The sequence below is a fragment of the Aspergillus candidus genome (assembly GCF_002847045.1).
Source record: "Aspergillus candidus strain CBS 102.13 unplaced genomic scaffold BDW47scaffold_103, whole genome shotgun sequence".
Classification (NCBI taxonomy): Eukaryota; Fungi; Ascomycota; class Eurotiomycetes; order Eurotiales; family Aspergillaceae; genus Aspergillus; species Aspergillus candidus.
Window position 1 is genome coordinate 17626 of NW_020194108.1, and position 18195 is coordinate 35820.

The 18195-nt window shown below is 52.5% G+C and overlaps 7 protein-coding genes across 7 annotated transcripts; 3 read left to right on the forward strand and 4 right to left on the reverse strand.

Annotated features, from left to right (window-relative positions):
* Positions 1-1484, reverse strand: BDW47DRAFT_6604 (KH domain-containing protein). Its single transcript, XM_024819551.1, has 2 exons — positions 936-1484; positions 1-869 (listed from the first exon to the last, which is right to left on the reverse strand). Exons 1-2 carry the CDS (start codon positions 1315-1317, stop codon positions 178-180), a joined length of 1074 nt encoding a protein of 357 aa, XP_024667225.1. The 5' UTR covers positions 1318-1484; the 3' UTR covers positions 1-177.
* Positions 1485-2116: 632 nt separating this feature from the next.
* Positions 2117-4018, reverse strand: BDW47DRAFT_114378 (alcohol dehydrogenase family protein). The gene is made up of 6 exons (XM_024814646.1): positions 3751-4018; positions 3516-3662; positions 3364-3460; positions 2834-3298; positions 2659-2780; positions 2117-2454 (listed from the first exon to the last, which is right to left on the reverse strand). Exons 1-6 carry the CDS (start codon positions 3885-3887, stop codon positions 2352-2354), a joined length of 1071 nt encoding a protein of 356 aa, XP_024667226.1. The 5' UTR covers positions 3888-4018; the 3' UTR covers positions 2117-2351.
* Positions 4019-4340: 322 nt separating this feature from the next.
* Positions 4341-5003, forward strand: BDW47DRAFT_114381 (uncharacterized protein; the record flags this gene model as incomplete). Its single annotated transcript, XM_024814647.1, has 1 exon — positions 4341-5003. A coding segment is annotated over exon 1 (428 nt), but the record flags the coding sequence as incomplete, so codon positions are not given.
* A 359-nt stretch (positions 5004-5362) lies between these two features.
* BDW47DRAFT_6643 (putative Yippee zinc-binding protein Moh1) lies at positions 5363-6110 on the reverse strand. The gene is made up of 2 exons (XM_024819559.1): positions 5895-6110; positions 5363-5822 (listed from the first exon to the last, which is right to left on the reverse strand). The coding sequence occupies exons 1-2, from the start codon at positions 5991-5993 to the stop codon at positions 5589-5591; spliced, it is 333 nt and encodes a 110-aa protein (XP_024667228.1). The 5' UTR covers positions 5994-6110; the 3' UTR covers positions 5363-5588.
* An 877-nt stretch (positions 6111-6987) lies between these two features.
* Positions 6988-9263, reverse strand: BDW47DRAFT_114384 (uncharacterized protein). The gene has a single exon (XM_024814648.1). It carries the CDS (start codon positions 9097-9099, stop codon positions 7690-7692), a length of 1410 nt encoding a protein of 469 aa, XP_024667229.1. The 5' UTR covers positions 9100-9263; the 3' UTR covers positions 6988-7689.
* Positions 9264-9269: 6 nt separating this feature from the next.
* Positions 9270-11890, forward strand: BDW47DRAFT_130138 (GTPase-activating protein GYP6; the record flags this gene model as incomplete). Its single annotated transcript, XM_024817062.1, has 5 exons — positions 9270-9311; positions 9734-9892; positions 9968-10485; positions 10536-10678; positions 10734-11890. The coding sequence occupies 5 exons, from the start codon at positions 9270-9272 to the stop codon at positions 11888-11890; spliced, it is 2019 nt and encodes a 672-aa protein (XP_024667230.1).
* A 2233-nt stretch (positions 11891-14123) lies between these two features.
* Positions 14124-18195, forward strand: BDW47DRAFT_130555 (serine/threonine-protein kinase; the record flags this gene model as incomplete). Its single annotated transcript, XM_024817132.1, has 5 exons — positions 14124-14151; positions 14585-14723; positions 14830-15512; positions 15570-17762; positions 17834-18195. 5 exons carry the CDS (start codon positions 14124-14126, stop codon positions 18100-18102), a joined length of 3312 nt encoding a protein of 1103 aa, XP_024667231.1. The 3' UTR covers positions 18103-18195.

Below are 18195 nucleotides of genomic sequence, written 5' to 3' on the forward strand. Positions count from 1 at the left end.
AGAAAAGAAGTAAGATGAGATCACGACACAAAAGGATTATAGGAAAAGGAGGGCATGAGGACACCCGAGACAGGGATTCAATTCCTCTCCCTCGGGTAGATTGCAGGGCCGTTTTTCACATGGTGGTACGTGATGAGCATGCACAGGAAAAGGTCGAGCGAGGTCTGGGGGAGTGCTTTATTCCTGAGGCAGCTGGCTGCGGCGGGTCTTCTCCGCCTCCAGGTTCTCGTACAGGAGATACAACGCCTTCTCATTCGCCTGGGCGCTTCCCATGATGGTGAACATGCGCTCGCCGGTGTCATCGTGGGGCGCCTTGGCGATCGAGATCCGAGCTCCAGAGCTCCTCCGGATCTCCGTGATCTTGGTACCGCCCCGGCCGATGATGCAGCCAACCATGTCCGCGGGGATGCTGATGTTCTGGGTCTGGATCTCCTCGCCATCCTCGGTGACCAGGGGAAAGCCGCGGTTGGAGGTGTCGGGGTTGGAGCGTCGGCCATAACCGCCGCCGGACTGGTCACTGAAGTCGGCACCGTTACCGGTTCGGTTGTAGGGGCGGCTGTTGTAACCGTTGTTACCGGGGCTGGTGGGGTTCGTGGGACCACCGACGTTGGCGCGCACGGCGGGGTTGTAGAGGATGGTGCCGGTTCCTCGCTGCCAGTCATCGATCAGGCACTTGCCGATTTCCCAGACAGCCTTCTCGATGCCCTCGGGAGTTCCTTGCACCTCGACAATGCGCTCGGTCGACTGGGGGAGCATTTCCTTCTGCGCGACCATGCGCACGCCCGAGGCATCCTGGATGTGCTTGATCTTAAGGCCCTGGCGTCCGATGATGGTGCCCATCTGGTTGTGGGAGATGAGGAGTCGCACCGCTGCCGAGAGACTGTTAGCCTGGTCGCCGACGGGGGTCCGTCGGGGGAGGAGATGAATTGACTTACGGTGAGTACCGTTGTTGGAGACGATGCCGCCCATGCCCATCTGGGGAGCACCTTCGAGCAAGCTCCTGGCGACGACCGCGTAGGCTCGAGCGGTGCCATGGAGAGGACCCGTGACGGTCAAGACGCGATCGTGTACACCGGGAACGACTTTGCTCACACCGGCCTTCACACCGGTCTCGTCGCGGAGATCGGCGACGTTCTTGCCGGCCTTGCCGATGATGACACCGGCCTCCTTGGAAGAAACGATGGCGCGAAGGGTGAGCATAGACTGGGCATATTCCTCCTCAGTCTTGGGAGTGACCTCCAGATCGGTCTCATCCATGGGGATGGAATCAGCCATGGTCTCGTCGACCATAGTCTCGTGGATATCGGAAGCGTCCATTATTACGATAGTGCGACGGGATCAAGTCCTGCGAAAGAGAATAAAAGAAGGATCGGTGGAGATTACTGAAAAGGTTCTATCATGGATTAGCATTGGGGTTTCGAGACCGGGATCATGAACGAGAATGACTGCGACCATTGTACAGGAGATTGCCAAGGCCCAGCCTCACCACACGAGCTGATCGAGGTGTTGGGGGAGGGGGTGAGCAAGTGGAAAAAAAAAAGAGAAACGAGGGGGAAAATGTGAGAACACGACATCGGTAGTATCACACATCAGAAAGAAAAAAGATCGACAACTTACTTGAAGAGTGGGGAATCAGGAGGGGGGGAAAAAATGAAGGCGAAGATGCGGCGGTGAATGAGGAGGGGATTATGATGCCACAGGACCGGGAGGGGAAGGCGGACGATTGGCGGAGATGAGTGAAATTCAGAGGGGTTTGGGCGGGGAGGCAAAGGTGGAGAGGGGGATAATGGGGGAGAAGGGAAGAGGAAGAAGAAGGGGAGGAGGGAGAAGAGGGGAGGATGAAGAGGAAGATGAGAAAGGATGAAGGGGGGGAGAAGACGATGAAGAGTGAAGGTGAGAGAGAGAGAGAAAGAGGAAGAAGAAGAAGAAGAAGAAGAGAAGAGGAAGAGAGAGAAGAGAACAGAGGATGAGTGAGCGGAGGAGCCTGAGGTGAAAAGAACAGAAAGAAATGAGGAAGCACGTCGAAACACTGAAAGACTGGACGGGACAGAGTGTGCCATCTCTGATTGGTTAACTGACCGGCCATTTCGGTATTGAATTACCAGGATTACACAGTGTATTCTATTGCAATAACAAACATCTACCTTACAAATTGGATTCTTTCGTTTATCTTGCTTCTTCTTAGGTCTTGCCCTTCTTCTTCCTCTTTCTCTACCTTAAGAGTCATAGTTATGTTTGTTGTTTCATGATAGGAGACTGTCTCCTGCATTGCGCCTCCCAGCAGAACCGCCTGCATTCGATTGCGCAACCTCCCGAATACCCACAGAGGATCGTAATGAATGCATGCTCCTTCATTGACCAGCCTCGAAGATGACCTTTTGGACCTTCATCGCATTGAAAATATCATAAGCCTCGACTGCCTGGGTCAAGGGCATGATCTTGTCCGTCATGAATCTATTACGGTTAGTTTCGGACAGAGCCTAGAGAGAACAAGCTATGGCAGTTATAGTGGATCGGACAGGGTCAAAAAATCAAAGATGAAAAACCAAAAAATAAAACCAAAAATAAAAATAAAAATAAAAACAAAACAAAGGTAAAATAAGCAGAAAGTCAACCAAGGATGGAGGGGGAGGGGCTCTCAATAAAACATCAACATACCCAAGTAGATGCTGGTTTCTCTTCAACACCTCCAGCGCCTGTGGCGTCACAGACTTCACAGGACAGCGCCCCATCTGGACCCGCAAGTTCTTCCCATACGCCTCATTTCCGTCCCACGGGATCTGTCATGCATGAGCATCTGTATAGAGAAGCGGAAGGGTCGGGGTGAAAATACCTCTCCATTATGCACCCCAACGCTACTGATCGTCCCCCAAGGACGTAGCAGATCAAAGCCCGTCCGCAACGCCGGACTCAACCCAACGACCTCAATCACAGCATCGGCACCTCGCCCATCAGTCAATTCTAGGACGCGCTTGTCCAGCCCCGCGCGGTCCAGCTGGAAGTTCCAGGGCTCGGCGCCCAGAGACCGGGCGAGTTCGAGGCGGGACGGGATGGAATCGACCGCTAGGAGATGCTTGGGCTTGTATTCCAGGGCGTTGATCAGGGCGCAGAGACCGACTGGCCCGCAGCCAATGAGCACGACTGTTTGATCGGCGATTTGCTCCGGGGTGTAGCCTGTGAAGGCGTTGCGGGCAGCGAAGTATCCCGTGGGGAAGATGTCTGCCATTAGGACTAGGAGCTCCTCCTTGATGCCCTCGGGGGACTTCATGACTGTCCCGTCTGCGTGGGGAATTCGGACCTGGATGGTCTGGTTTAGCTACGAGCATCACAATTAAGCCTTGATCTATGGCTGGGGAGACACACGTATTGAGCCTGGCATCCGTTCAGGTGGTCGCACCCGAATAGGGTGTTCTTCTCGCATCGCGAGGAGAAGCCTTGCTTGCAGTAGAAACACGCACCGCTACATTGTGATCAGTTCAACCTAGCTTAAGGAAAAGGTGCATGGATAGACATACCAAGACGTTGTAAAAGCGCTCACTACAATATCGCCCTTCTGCACAGACCGGACATGATCTCCTACTTCGATCACCTCCCCAGTGACCTCGTGGCCCATGATGAACCCAGATCCAGCAGGCTCAATGCCCCGAAAAGTATGGAGGTCACTGTCAGTCTAGGAGTTACTACCATAGTCCCGGAGAGTAGTATGTTACAGCACACTAAAGCAAAAACAACTAAAAGCATCAAACCTACCTCCCGCACAGCGCCGTATACCTCACCTTAACAATAACATCCTCGGGATCCTGGATAGTGGGGATCGGCCGCTCCTCAACAGTCACCTTGTAAGGCTCGTGGAACACCACGGCGCGCATTGTATTCTGTGTGGTCATTGTTGTAGATGATAGCACTTACTTTTGTCTTTGTGTTTAGATTTGTTGGCTTGCTAAGTGCAAAGAGAATATATTCTAGATTTAAAGAGATTTCACCTCCGATACACGGCGACGCCGTTGCTGCGATATGGGATGACTCGGAGTGGGGCCGAAGCCATATGGCCCACAAGCCCACACATGTACGGAGTACTCTGTAATTATCAGTCGATTTCCCCCTCGTCCGTCTATAAACATTGATCTGATTGTGTGCTGGGATTGAAATGCACTTGGCTTAGAGATATCTTCGTGGGTAGACCTCATGCTACTTTGATACCTCTTGTACCTGTCGATTTCCATCACTTATATCCCCTTGCAGAGTAAATAAACCACATGACGTAGACAAACAAGCCCGCCATATCAACCTACACACCTCTGTAACATCTAACAACAATTCCCTTAACTTCGTACCTACACACCACCTCACGCAAGTACCCATCGAACCACCACCACCATCCACTTCCCAAAGCAATCCCCAAACCCCACCCCACCCCATCAACAACAACAACTACAACAAAATGCCCTCCCTTCCCCCAACCATCCTCCTCATCTCCCTCGAACTAGAACCCTACTTCGACGACATGTACACGCCCCAAATCGACCTCCTCGCAACGCACGCAACCCTCCAACGCACCCAAACCGCAGACGTCACCCTCCGCGTCCTCACCTCACCCACCCCCCCACACGCCGTCCTCCTCACCGACGCAGCGCTCACCCAAAAAAGCCACATCCACGTATGGGACGCAGTTCTCCAATACATCCGCAGCGGCGGTACAGCCGTCTGCATGGGCCAGTTCAGCAGCTTCATCAAACCGCCTCATTTCGCGCCCTTCTTCAGCGGGGCGGGTCTTCAGTGGGATATGGAGGCGTACCTGCGCACGACGGTCTGTCTGCAGCGGGAGAATTGTCCGACGCGGTATCGCGAGACTCTTCCGGCGAGGTATAGCCAGAAGGCGGTGTTTTTGAAGAATGTGGCACCCGCGGATGTCTGGTATCGGACGGGGGAGGATTCGGTGCGGGAGTCTTTGGTGTGGAGCCCGGAGCCGGTGGGAGGGATGGGTGGTGCTGCGGTGGTGGCTGCTAGGGTTGGGGAGGGGAGGCTGGGGTATGTTGGGGATGTGAATGCGGAGGGGGAGTCGGCGGCGGTGGTTGTTGCTTTGTGTAATCTGTGAAGTTGTTGATTGTGGATTGAAGTGTGGGGGATTGCGTAACATGATGTGATGAGTGGAATCGGTGTTAGTATGGGGGAGTTCTGTAAGGCTGGAGATGAGTTTGCTGAGAAATAGTTGTATTCCAAGAGTACTCTACACGACACGACTAGAATGCTAGGTGCATCGACCAGTAGCACTCTTGCCTAATACCGAAGTTGAGAGGAGGATGTTTCCCGAACTCAAGCACCAAACTAGAGGAAACATATCGAAGTGAACCACCATCGTGCCTTCAAGGTCTGGTGTGGATTCACGGTTGAAGTCTGCCCAAACAAAGATAACGCCCTGATAAACGCCTTCCCTTGCGCCTCACTGAACACCGTAGTTAAATAATACGCTCACTATACCAATCATCAGCCGTTGAAAAGAGAGCACGATTGGAAACCGAATGGGCTCACAATAATCATTTCCGGCCAATAACCGAGATGCCTTGTCCTGTCAACCAAGATAAAACGCCCTAGGCTACCACGCAGAGGAGCTCTTCTTCCAGGATGAACTTGCCCTCTTTGTACTTTTCACTGGTCTCGTAGGCTTTATCGTACTTCCACCCCACCGTTTCCCTGCATTGCCTGCATGCGATGTCTCGAACGACGTGTTTCCCGGTGGTCATGCTGCGCTCCACCGCCTCGGATTGAGTGATGTTGACGACGCTGTTAAACAGATACGCCTTGCCATGTTGGCCGCGGAAGTTCTGCAAATACACACAAAGAGTCTGGTCAGCACTGATAGTAGATTGACTCATAATCGAAAGAATGGCACTCACCCGACTGATGATATCGTCGTAATCCGCCAGATGTGTTTTGCATTGCTTGCACCCAAAGATTTTGTTGGAAGTAAGATAGACGTTGTACGCGAGACCCATCCTGTTTGCCCGGCTTTTCCTTCCTCAACAACTTCAAGTTGGCTGGAGGTACGTCCTGCGATATGAGCTCGTGCAGATGGGGATCAGAGCACCAGGTGGTGTGATGTGAGGGTTCGGGAAATGACTGCTGTATTTGTCTTTGAGGTCCCCGCCTTGCTGCGGAGTAACTTCCTTACAAGGGGAACCTGTCTCGACCACCACCCGACCGAACCCTCTGTTTCGTGATGGGCTTGAGATGCGGCTTCGGAAATTGGGTTTGGCAGGTAGATGGCGATATTCGCTCCAGCAAAATGATCCTGTTAGATTGACTATCCTCGGTCTTATGTGGCGTTTATTACGTCGTTGCAGCAGCGTTTCGGAGACAAGCGGGAGAGGAACTCATGCACAGCACGAGATAAACACAGGGCGAGTGAAGGTAGTGGTTCCGGAACCACGCAGCGACGACAGGGGAATGATACGACAGGAACGAAGGTGGCAAAAGCCCCCAAATGATAAAAAGAGAAGAGATCTTGTTGGATGGAGACGGTAGAAGTACCCGTGGTCGTTAAGTTGGATGGAGGGGAAGAGAGAGAGAGAGAGGGAGAGAGAGAGAGAAGAGAGAGACATTAAAGGCTGAGCAAAGCGGGCGTCGAACGTCTATAATCGGGCAGCCGCCTCTCCGAGCTAAAATCCCCGCATCGGACCAGACAGTCTTCTGTTCCCCTCCTAGTTATCGGTCCGTCCTGGTTACTTTATTTCTTTCCCTTTTCACTCTCCCACATATATTACCGGCTGTTTTTAGTAAATACTGGTCTAAAGAGGAACCTGGTCCGTTATGAATCGCTTTCTTTGTCTGCCTTCTTGGACGATCTAGTCATAAATGGGCCCCAGTTCATCCGTCATCCCTTGTTGCCTTATCGGTGGTTATCGCGGACCCGCCGTAAAGAATGGATACTCAATCGCTAGTTACGGAGTACAATCTCTCTCGATTCTCGAACCTCTTCTTGTCCGACGCCATAATCCCCCGGCCGGTTGAAGACTAGTCTGTATTGTGTACCAGTAAATTATCATACCAGGTTGCACCTAAGACCAAAGAAGGTCTGAGACTTTTCCCGCCGGGGAGGGCTTTCATATGACGAGTGTCGAATTACGACATCATCCACTCCTGCTGGTCTTTCCGTAGTGGGTCTAGGTGGCTTCGAATTGAGAGGTCTCGTGATGGAACGAGTAACCATATCCCAACACTTGAAGCCAATAAGGGAAGGGAGAGGTTACAGACTCTTTCGTGGCTTATTTCCGGTGGTGCTTTTGTGCTCCCGACATGGCCAAGGATGTCTCAATGCGAGGATTCGAATGAGGGAGAGATTCGTATCATGATGGCGAAGTCTCCCTTCTCATTCTCAGAATTGGGTCTTACTGGTCTAAGTCGATATTGACATTGCTCTTGTGATCGAGAAGAGTCGAACTGATCATCCCCGAGGCTACAAGGCTAATGAGCCACCGCATCACAAGGGTATTCTACGACTAGCACATGGCCCTTTCTGCTATGAGGTACCTTTGATCACCTTCATTCTTCGCTCCGGAGGTGGTAAGGTGAGGGCCCTGAAAGATCAACCACTGTAGGTCAACGTTTACCATCCAGATTTCGGTCTGAGACTACCTCCACCTTTCCCCCAACCAGAAGCGCCGTGTCATTTGAGCCTATCCAAAATTCGCTCTATCGGCGATCCAAGAGATTGACGCTGCTTTCCCAAAAGCTCTTGCATTCGGCATGACCCCAATGATCCGCCCACCATTCCCCAAAGCTATCCTCCACACACTCGTCAACCTTGGGCAATCGCTCGTCCCGTTTCAGCCCACAAAGCGCACAGGCATGGGATGCTTTCAATGCTCCTTGACTGGCAGTAGCAGTCGTTACTCGGACGTTCTCCGCAATCACCTGAACCGGTCGCTTTCCTGAAGCTTGAAGAACAGAGTTGAAGAGCGCCGCCCGATCACGCCACAGGGTGATCACGTCCACGGCCTCTTGTCGTTCTTTGATATCCTCGTTTTTGTTGACCGTGTTGAGCTTCATGCCGCCCGGCTTCCCCGACCGCGCCGGCCCGATCCGCATGCTCTGGCTCAAAATGTTGTCCCGTTTCCAGCGCAGCGTGCGACCGGCAACCACCCGTGCTGCCGCCTTGAGAGTGTAAAAGATCAACGAGGCCAATTGTTCTAGACGTTCCTTGTCCTGCAAGTTCTTTTTGCTTTGGACGGCATCCCGTTGTAGCTGGTCTAGGAGCCGCAGGAATAACTCTAGTAAGACCGATGGCGGCGGTATGTTTGTCGGTCGAATTTGGTCGGGAGATAGAGAAGGACTGTTCGTGCTAGAAACTTGGAAAGATGGTTCGGGCTTATTGGGGGCACGAGATAGCGAAGCTCGACCACCTGTAGACTTCGGGGTAGGTTTACCCTTGGAGCCTGCTATCCGAGGGGGCTCCGAAGGTGGCCCATCGGTAAAATCACCCCACTCCTCGAAAGCGTCCTCAAAGTCCTCTTGCTCTAAGCGTTTCCCTTGCGTAGAGGGGATCGTGCGACGGGAGGGTCCATGTCTGCCTTGGACGGATCTACTAGCCCCCTCCCCAAACGACGACGGTTTATCCTCATTCGATAATGAATCAAGCAAGTCAATTTGCTTGGACGAAGTAGCTGGGCCTTTCCGCGGGACATCTTTTTTATTAGGGGGGATGTCGCAACTCCTTGGGCCGTGAGAGGCGGGGAAGCCTGCCGGAAGGCTTTGTACAGACGGGGGCTCTGGGGCTTCAAATTCGCCCCAGTCGTCACTTTCGTGACTGGAAACTGTTTCTTCGAAGCTCGCATCAAAGAGTATACCGTCGTTATCTCCGTAATGAGGAGGCTGAGCGAAACCATAAGTACTGGAAGGAGCTGCATGGCCCGTTAGCGTCCGTGGTTGGACGGGTCGCAGGGTAGATCCATCCCCGCTATGAGCAGAATTAGTAGACAAATCAAGCCCCTCGAGGTCAGGAATGAGGGAGCTGGTCTGGGGCTGATTATTTTGACGTGACGTCCCAGGAGTTTGACGAGCAGAAGCCCCAGCTCCAAACTCCGCAAACAAGTCGGCGGACATCGAATACGCAGCCGAACAACGGCAGTGGAATCCAACTTCGGTATTTCAGGATCAGCGGTCGGACGGTGGATAATGAATGACACCCAAAGGCATATCGAGAAGCGCTTTTATTCCCGCCAGGTTCGATCGCCCTTTGGACGCAAGTTGTGTGGGTGGGGTGAGCGATAGGAATGGCGCGGGAGAAAGTTGTGGTGGGCGAACCTCCGCGGCTTGTCCGTGGTCGATCGTTCCGTCATCCAGTGACCCTGTTATTACTAGTGGGGACCATCACTCCAAGCTGGATAACCTGCCCACTTGACCGGAACCCCCCCTCATTCCGTTGTCCCAAGTCATCAACGGCTCTAGACGCATAAACCCTATCTTGTTAGGGAGACCTATGGAGAAATGAGGAGCATTGAAGACGCAAGGTATCGAATATTTCCACTTCCGCTGAGTGTTTCCCCCATAGCTGACTTCCGTCCTAGGCAACGATGGAACACCTTGTTTCGCGACAATGACACGACCTCCGATCTTCGAGCCACACTGAGAACAGAACAAGGGGATACTTTTTGTAACGACGGGCTGCGGTCAATCTGTTGGAAGGCATGCGCATTTTGTAAATGTTACATGGGCTCCCATGCTTACCTGCGCGTAGGCATTTCTGCTTTTCGACAACCTTGACCGGTCACAATGGTCGCGCAAACTCGCTGAATCGCGAGGTGCCTATGTCGCACTACGGGACCATTTTTTGAAGTACATCGATCATCCGGACGATTTGCAGTCTACTGTTGATCCGCTGGCGGATGATGAACAGGTATGCTGGGCCTAATCTATTGGTGTGGGGGTTAGATGGGTTGACGGTTGTATCTCTGACCTTTGGATGCTGCAGTCCCCTTGGCAAACCCTCCGACAGGACGAGCAATTGAGAGCCGATATATCGCAGGATGTCGACAGGTGCTTACAGGAGAATTTCTTTTTCCGCGAACCCGCCACCAAGGCGAAGATGATCGATATTCTCTTTATCTACTCGAAACTGAACCCCGACCTTGGCTATCGTCAGGGGATGCACGAAATTCTGGCGCCATTGCTGTGGGTTATTGATCGCGATGCAATTGACCCAGGGTCAGTGGAGGGAGTTGAACCGACGAACGAGCTTGATGGGGTCTTACTTCAATTACTGAACGCCGATTATGTGGAGCATGATTCGTTCGCACTCTTCTGTTCGGTCATGCAGACCACCAGACTGTATTACGAACATGACAGGCACCGGTCTCCAGGGGGCCAAATGGATGTTATTCCAATTGTGAGCCAGTGTCATCGTATCCACGACGAGCTTTTGGTTACAACGGATTTGGAGCTGGCGGGCCACCTCCAGGCTCTCGAAGTCCTCCCACAAATTTTCCTTACGTGAGTGCAGAGCATGTTTCGTGTTGATGACAGATGCTGATTTACCAAAGCCGTTGGATGCGTCTCCTATTTGGTCGGGAGTTTCCATTCCAAGAGGTGCTTGTTGTTTGGGACCGGCTCTTTGCTGAGGGACTGCGGTCAGAACTCGTGGACTTCGTATGCATTGCGATGCTCCTACGGATTCGCTGGGAACGTGAGTTGTCTACACATCTTGATTCTCAGTTCTTCCTTCTCTGACAAGCTCTCAGTTTTAAGGAGCGATTCCTCAACTGTTTTAACAACACTGCTCCGCTACCCCTCTCCCCAGCCTCACGCACCACAGAGCTTTGTGCACGATGCATTGTATCTGGAACAGGACCCAACTCCCGAGAGGGGAAGTTTCATCATCGCGAAGTATTCAGGGAAACCGCCTGATCTCAACAAGCGGCTCACCTTGCTGAATGCCAAGCGGTCCCACCTCCGCGACGATCTGCAGAGCACAAGCGAGTCAACGTCTCCCTCCAGGACCCCCGCAAGGAATAGCCCGAAGAGTCTGGAAGCTTTGTTCCAGGACGTCTCGGAGGGCATCCATCGACGGACAGAAACCTGGGGCGTAGCCAAAGCTGTGCGCGGGGCCGTGAGCGAAGCTAAAAGAAACATGCAGACGATACAGGCAGAACACAGACCACCGACCACGAGGCATACGAGTATACCTGCAATGGCTACCCCTAACGAACCGACCAACGAGCAAGTACCTCAGGGGACCCGAGAACTTGTCTACTTGCAGACTAAGTTAGACGCTCTTGAGGAGAGGAATAAGATGCTTGCGAAGAAACTAAGCCATGCTTTGGACGATATTCGCTCGTCAGCCAAGAGCAGCGAGGCACAGGAGGCACCGACGGACGACTCCATGAAGAAAGCCCTTGCCGAAATCCAGTCCGTCCAGACATGCCTTGAAGACCCTACTGCTCCCCTTGAACGCGAGACGCCTCCAGCTACAAGTCTTGGTTCGCGCCCTACAAAGCAAGATTCTACAACAAGCCAACCCACGACTACCGAATCTAAGCCCAAGGGTAGAAAGAATGGGAAGGAGGATTCCGCCGTGACACCTAAACAGCCCCAAACATCAATCAAACATCATCCCAAGACCAAAGCCACGGAGATAATGCCACGACGCCCAGAATCCCGCCCACCATTGGCAGAGTCAGAGTTTTCATGGATGCTGGGTGGCAGTCAACAGATGTCGAAGTTCGTGAGCCCTGTGTCTGTCCCGCCCGAACAAAGCCGTCACGGCGAGACCAAGACCAAGAAGAATACAAAGAATTCCCTATTTGGTAATGGTGAAGAAGAACCAAAAGGCGCGAAGAAAGAACCGGATAGTCTAGCTATGGAGAGTCTTCGTGGCTCGAAAGGTCGGGACGAATAGACCGTTCCTTTCTTTTCTTTCCCTTTCTTTTTGCTTTTCTTTTTCCTTTTTTTTTTTTTTTTAATTGCCTCTACCACATTTTTTCGTTGTGTTTGCCCCTCCCATCCGATATACCCGGGCTGAAAGAGATACATACACTGCCCGCATGCTATTTCTTTTAGCCATATTGGGCTAGACACTTCATTGAAGTGCTAATGGATCAGAAGTGCAACTGAGACAGTTAATAGAATTCGGCATGATTTTTTTCTTTTTCTCGGTTAGAATATTCCATGGTTTCCTCTGGGAATAGGTGTGAAAAACACAGCACAATCCACTGTACCAGCAAGACAGTGCAGTAAAACACTCGGACCGAATGACAATGATCATGAGGCTTAGAGAAACATGGCTTAGTGACTGATCTACACCGTTGATCCTTAGGTCTGCTGTCAGATTTCTTTATCTGAATAATTATTCTAGATTAGGTTGGTTATCTGGGCTTGCGTATGAAGATCTTCACCACTGATATTCACATTCTAAGATGAACAGCTAGTGACAAGGTGTCAGACAATAAGAGAAATAATATACAAAATTCAACCAATACAATCTAATCCCAACTACTCTGGTTCCAAGCAGGAGCCTAGATCTGGTTCTCCCATTCCCGAAACCATCGACAGATCGGAGGGTACGATGTGCACCCATGGTTCTGGGTGACCGGGTTCATTCAGTAACAGTCTGTTTTCTAGGCCAAGATAGTCAATCAATTTATGGAAGGATTTTCTTTCATCCCGTCACAAACATATCCTCTTTTCTAGACCATCGTTATTTCAGCATGTTTCAGTCGGTCTGGTTGTCACCTCATTGACAGTACAGCCATCGAAAGGTATGATTGTAGGCGGGGCCAATTACATCACCACCGCCGTTCTTAAGGGACGGATCTTAAATAAGGATTTGAGTAGTGGTTGGACTAGATGCTAGTCTATCTTATTAGTTAAGTGACTGCTCATTCGTTCATAAGTTACTAGCCAAGTAGTAACTTTCATCCTCGGTTGACTCCTTCCGATTCTTTTGCTGGGAGGAGACTGAAAATTGGGGGTCCTCACCATCTGGAAGTGTTTTACCTACCTATGAGGTTCTCTTTGAAGTTTACAATAGTGCGACAGACATGTAGGATAAAGAATAAAAGGATCAATATAGAAATAAAAATAAAATAAATGAAAGTCAAAATAATAAAGAATGAAAAAATAAAAAAATCACAAGGCAGAAGAAGGGGAAAAGAAAAAAAGAAAGACGAAAGAACCGCCAACGTCACCATCAGCCAGACACTCTGCAAATCACATCTCAGCCATCTCGTTTTTTCCTCGTCCATTCAGTTGGAATTCTACCTGCTTACCAGCTACTAAGCTCACACTCTTTCTTTCCTCTCTTTTAGCTCGTCTCCACAACTGATCTCACTTCAGCATTTCCCTTCGTCTTCCCTTCTTCTTCCCTTTCTCCCCTCCTCCCCTCCCCTTCCCCTCTTAACGCCCCTCGTCGGGTCGCACTCCACTTCCGCCTATCTTTACTTTTCACAGATAAAGAGAGGGAGAGAGAGAAAGAGGACGGTTCAAAACGTCCCTGGATCATTTTTCTCATCACTCCGAACCCCTCGAAATCAAAACGCCCCGGAGAATCGCTGCGGACTTACGCATTTCTCTTCTCCAGCTTCAACGTTCTCTTCTCTTGCGCCCGGACTCAAATCCAGCTGCCTACCCCGAACCTCACCTAGCAACGAGAAAATCTTTTTTTCTTCTCTCTCCCCCCTCCCCCCACCCCGCACCTCCGCGTGCCGCGCCTCTATCGCACATACGTATGGTGCCTGTGACCTCCGCTGGCAGGTGCCGTCTCCGACTCCCCGTTCTGCAGTCTGACACCTCTGGTTGAACTCTTTCGGTCCACGACGGCTGACTTGACACAATCGATATTGCTGTTGTGTCGCGTCGGTGGACTGTCAGGAGCGGACTTGAAGAAGCAGAGAAGGGTGACCAAATAAAAAAAAAACAGACAAGAAAGGAGAGAGAAAAAAAAATCTAATAGAGTTTTTGCTCTACTAAGATCTTTTGCTACTTATCATCTCATGTAGCAATAATATCGTGTCGACCATTTCTACAACAATTTCCATTCTTTACAGATTCGCTGTGTCGCGCCGTTTTGAACCTCCTGTTCTCAAATCGGCCCGACCAGTACTGGTCGTTACCTTGTCACCTGTTGGCGAAATATGGGGTCGTCTTCATATCATCCCGATGGTGAGTCGCGCGCCCTTTCCTTAACTTTGTTCTTGCTCAGGGTCGAATCCTCCGTCGCCTTGTCTTCGGTCCTCAATGTGGTATCATGGATATGGGGACGCTATTTATCCCCAGAGAGATTTGTTATCGGATCCTGGGGAATTTCGTCATGCAAAGAGAATGAGCAAGAAAGGAACAGAAAAAAAGAAGAAGAGGTGAAGACGTGAAGAGGAAAAAAGAAGATCAACGGAGAATGGGCAGACGAATGTTTCGGAAAGTTACATGACGAGCATTTCATCCAAGATTATGATATTCAGCTCAAGGCGGCGGCCTACTGCAACCCCATTCCATACCACATTGACCCGCTTTGACGGGACGGAAGGGGCGGAAGGAATGATGCAAGAGAACGTCAGTCGCGGATTCTTGGGCTAACTTTGATTTGCGACAACTTCAGATGAAATCAGTCCCTTGTCGTCCCCGTTGGGGCCCCTTTCAGAATCACCAGACTCCGATCCATTCGTTGGCGGACCCGAGGCGCAAACGCATGAGTCAATGAAATATTCGGCGGATACAGGTCTTGAATCCCTTCCGAGGTAAGTGGATAATCTGGATAATCGGCGGGCGCCTCCTTGCGTCAAGCTGCATAGGCGATTACATAGGGTCGGGAGAAGCTGAGAGAGAACATTGTCCCTTCTGCAGATCTCCCCTACTTGAAAACGAGCATGGACTCGGCCCGTCCGGGCTAGATCGTATACGCCAACAGCCGTCTCGAGTTTTGACCCTCCCGAATCTGTCGACCTCCTCGCTGGTTCCCATTCCTCAGCATTTCCATTCGCCGTCACCACGCTCCGCCTCGTCATCCCGCGCTCATTCCACCCACCGCCCACCGAAGCAGGATGTCGGTGCGCTGGAAGACCTTCATCGATTCCCGTTAGAATCTCTACACTCCTTCTCCTTCGCGCAACAATCGGATGAACTGCTCCACAACCGCCAAAATATACTCAAGAGGTCGATTGATTTCATGCGCGACCGGTTTGGGTGGGCCGGTAGCACTTCGGGCATCCTCGACGCGCAGGCTCGCGTCAGTGGCGACTCGGAACTGCAAAGCATGGTAGATCTTCTGGCGAGATCGAACGTGCTGTCCAGAGAAGAGCGGTATGGCCATGCTGACCTGACGAGGGGCCCGTTGACAGGCCCGGCGAGCGTGGACAGCGACAATGTGTTCGATCGAGCGTTCACCGAGTCGCAGCCCCGCATGCTTCAGGATGATGAATCGTCGACGGACTATTCGATCTCTCCGACACAGTCACCGAATTACCATATCGCAAGCCAAAAGAGGGGAAGGAGGTCCATCCCCTCGCCCAGGCGCGTAAGCTTAAAACGTACACACAGCGATCTCAGTTCTGTCACTCTCGAGAGCAAGCTGATGGAGATTCTAGCACAATCCTACTCTACGACGACGGATCCATATACGTCCACCGGCTCCATCACCGCGGGGATGGGTCCCCCGGTCCCGACCCTACACACCCACAGCAGCAAGTGGAACCCCGTCTCCCAGGCCGTCTTCCGAACCGAATCCCAGGCCCCGTGGGTGATTTTGGCGGCCAACGACCTGTCATGTCTCGTATTCGGCGTCACGCAGGCCGAGCTCCGCAAACTCAGCATATTAGAAGTGGTGCAGGAAGACCGACGGGAGTGGCTCGCATCGAAGCTGCGGGACCCCGTCACCAAAGCCGCAGCGAAAGTCCAGTCGTCGGTGGACAAGTCCCGTGCCAGACCGGCAAATCCCAAATCCACGGGTTTTGGCAACGGGGTCACTGCCCAGCTGCTCGGTAAACCGTCTTCCCGAGCGAGGAGGGCCCAGACGGACGACGGATACGGATCCAGTAAACGCGTGCCGAAACAGCTCAACCACCCGGCCACGAAATCGCGCGGCGTGTTGCTTTGTGGTGACGTGGTGCCTATTCTGAAGCGCAACGGGACCAAAGGATCGGCCAGTGTTTGGGTAATGGAGAAGCGAGGTGGTTTGATCTGGGTCATTGAGGAGATCGAAGAAGACGTCGCATATGTTCAATGCGACCATTCGTGGAAGGTTGCCAACGCCCGCGGTGATGCCGATCGAATCTGGGGCCGGGGGACGGTCGAGCCTGGCAAGCCCATCACGGACTTCCTCCCCCAACTTACCCGGGAATGCCTGGATTCCGCGGTCGATAAAGGCGCGACAAGAATTCCCGGCATGAAGCAGTTTGCTGCTCGTACGTCTGCCGGATTCTGCGTTCCGACGACCGTGTCGAACGAAGGCGGCAGTTGTCTTCGAGTGTCTAGCTTTCCGCACGTCGCTGGTATGATGGTGCTGTCTTCGTCGACGCTGAAGATCATCAGCTCAAATTCGGTCTTCTCCTCCGCTCTATTTGGCCAGGAGCGGCCCGAAGGACTACATATCAACGCCTTGATACCTGGCTTCGACGAGCTTCTCAATGTGCTTACGGAAGAGGAAAAGGTTCCACTGGTGGACGGGATCGTGATCCCGGAGACCAGTTTTCGCCGGGCACGAACCCTCTCGATCCTTCGCGACGGGAAGGCCAACGTGGCCTCGGTGTTCTTGGAGCCTACCGGTCTGGCTGCCAAACACCGCGATGGTTCGACGATTTCCGTGGACGTTCAACTGCGCGTCATCAAAAGCGGAACGTTCTTCCCGAGGCAGCAACACGGAGGTTCAGGCCGGGCCAGTGGATCCGACTCCGATTATGATGAACTCGAGGCTGTGACCGAGCTGGTTTACGCACTGTGGGTCACTTACTCCCGACATATCCATTCCGCAGGACCTACGGGCAGTTCGAAGCCCTCGCAACCATCCCCCGTTCGACCCCCGGCTGTCAGCCATCGCAGTGACCTCGGGCCTGAAACATCGACCCCCGCCAACCCGGATGCTCCGCCAAAGACCCTGGAGCGGACGTCGGTGGAGACTCGGGTCCCGCTGTCGACACTGACCCAGCAGCTCAACGAAGCCGCGTCCGAACCGTTGACGGACAAGCCTGTGCAGCCAGTGCCGGAAGTCAAGCCGGGCGGGGCCAAGGAGTCACCCCAGAAAAAGTCGATCGCCGATTATGTGATCCTGGAAGAGATGGGCCAAGGCGCCTACGGTGAAGTCAAACTGGCCCGGCTTAAGAAGAATCCCGGGAAGAAGATGGTCCTGAAGTATGTGACGAAGAAACGGATCCTGGTGGATACATGGACCCGTGATCGCCGGCTGGGGACGGTCCCGCTGGAGATCCACGTGCTGAACTACCTGCGCCGAGAAGACCTTAAACACCCGAATATCGTGGCGATGGAGGGGTTCTTTGAGGACGACGTCAATTATTATATCGAAATGAAGCCGCACGGCCTTCCGGGGATGGATCTGTTCGATTACATCGAGCTGAAGGCGAACATGGACGAATCCGAGTGTCGAAACATCTTCAAGCAGGTCGTCGACGCCATCCACCACCTGCACACGAAAGCACTGGTGGTGCACCGCGACATCAAGGACGAGAACGTGATCCTGGACGGAGAGGGGCGGATCAAGCTGATCGATTTCGGGAGTGCGGCTTACATCAAGAACGGACCATTTGATGTGTTTGTGGGGACAATCGGTAAGTCATGACGCCACTGTGGCTGCACCTGCATCAATCACTGACCGTTGGCGCCTGTTGTGATTATTTAGACTACGCGGCCCCCGAGGTCCTGCAGGGAAAATCCTACCGCGGCAAAGAGCAAGACGTGTGGGCGCTGGGCATTCTGCTTTACACAATCGTGTACAAAGAAAACCCGTTCTACAGCGTCGACGAGATCCTAGACCATCCGCTGCGGGTGCCGTTTCTGCCATTCACCGAAGACTGCATCGACCTGGTGCGCAAGATGCTCGACCGGGACGTCGACAACCGACTGACCATCACGGAGGTGTTGGAACACCCGTGGATGGCGGACAGTTGAGCTGGACCCCACCATCTATACTATATACCGATAACATTTCGACCATCAACCGAGCCATTTCTTCATCTCTGATTGATTTGACAGCATCCGACT

Excerpts from the sequence above, each read along its gene's own strand:
- BDW47DRAFT_6604 (XM_024819551.1), bottom strand. The coding sequence starts at position 1,317 with ATGGACGCTTCCGATATCCACGAGACTATGGTCGACGAGACCATGGCT. Across the intron at positions 870-935 it reads CTCCAACAACGGTACTCACC|CGGTGCGACTCCTCATCTCC; the intron begins GTAAGTCAATTC and ends GTCTCTCGGCAG.
- BDW47DRAFT_114378 (XM_024814646.1), bottom strand. The coding sequence starts at position 3,887 with ATGACCACACAGAATACAATGCGCGCCGTGGTGTTCCACGAGCCTTAC. Across the intron at positions 3,461-3,515 it reads AGCGCTTTTACAACGTCTTG|CGGTGCGTGTTTCTACTGCA; the intron begins GTATGTCTATCC and ends ATCACAATGTAG. Across the intron at positions 2,781-2,833 it reads TTGGGGTGCATAATGGAGAG|ATCCCGTGGGACGGAAATGA; the intron begins GTATTTTCACCC and ends CATGCATGACAG.
- BDW47DRAFT_6643 (XM_024819559.1), bottom strand. The coding sequence starts at position 5,993 with ATGGGTCTCGCGTACAACGTCTATCTTACTTCCAACAAAATCTTTGGG. Across the intron at positions 5,823-5,894 it reads ACGACGATATCATCAGTCGG|AACTTCCGCGGCCAACATGG; the intron begins GTGAGTGCCATT and ends GTGTATTTGCAG.
- BDW47DRAFT_114384 (XM_024814648.1), bottom strand. The coding sequence starts at position 9,099 with ATGTCCGCCGACTTGTTTGCGGAGTTTGGAGCTGGGGCTTCTGCTCGT.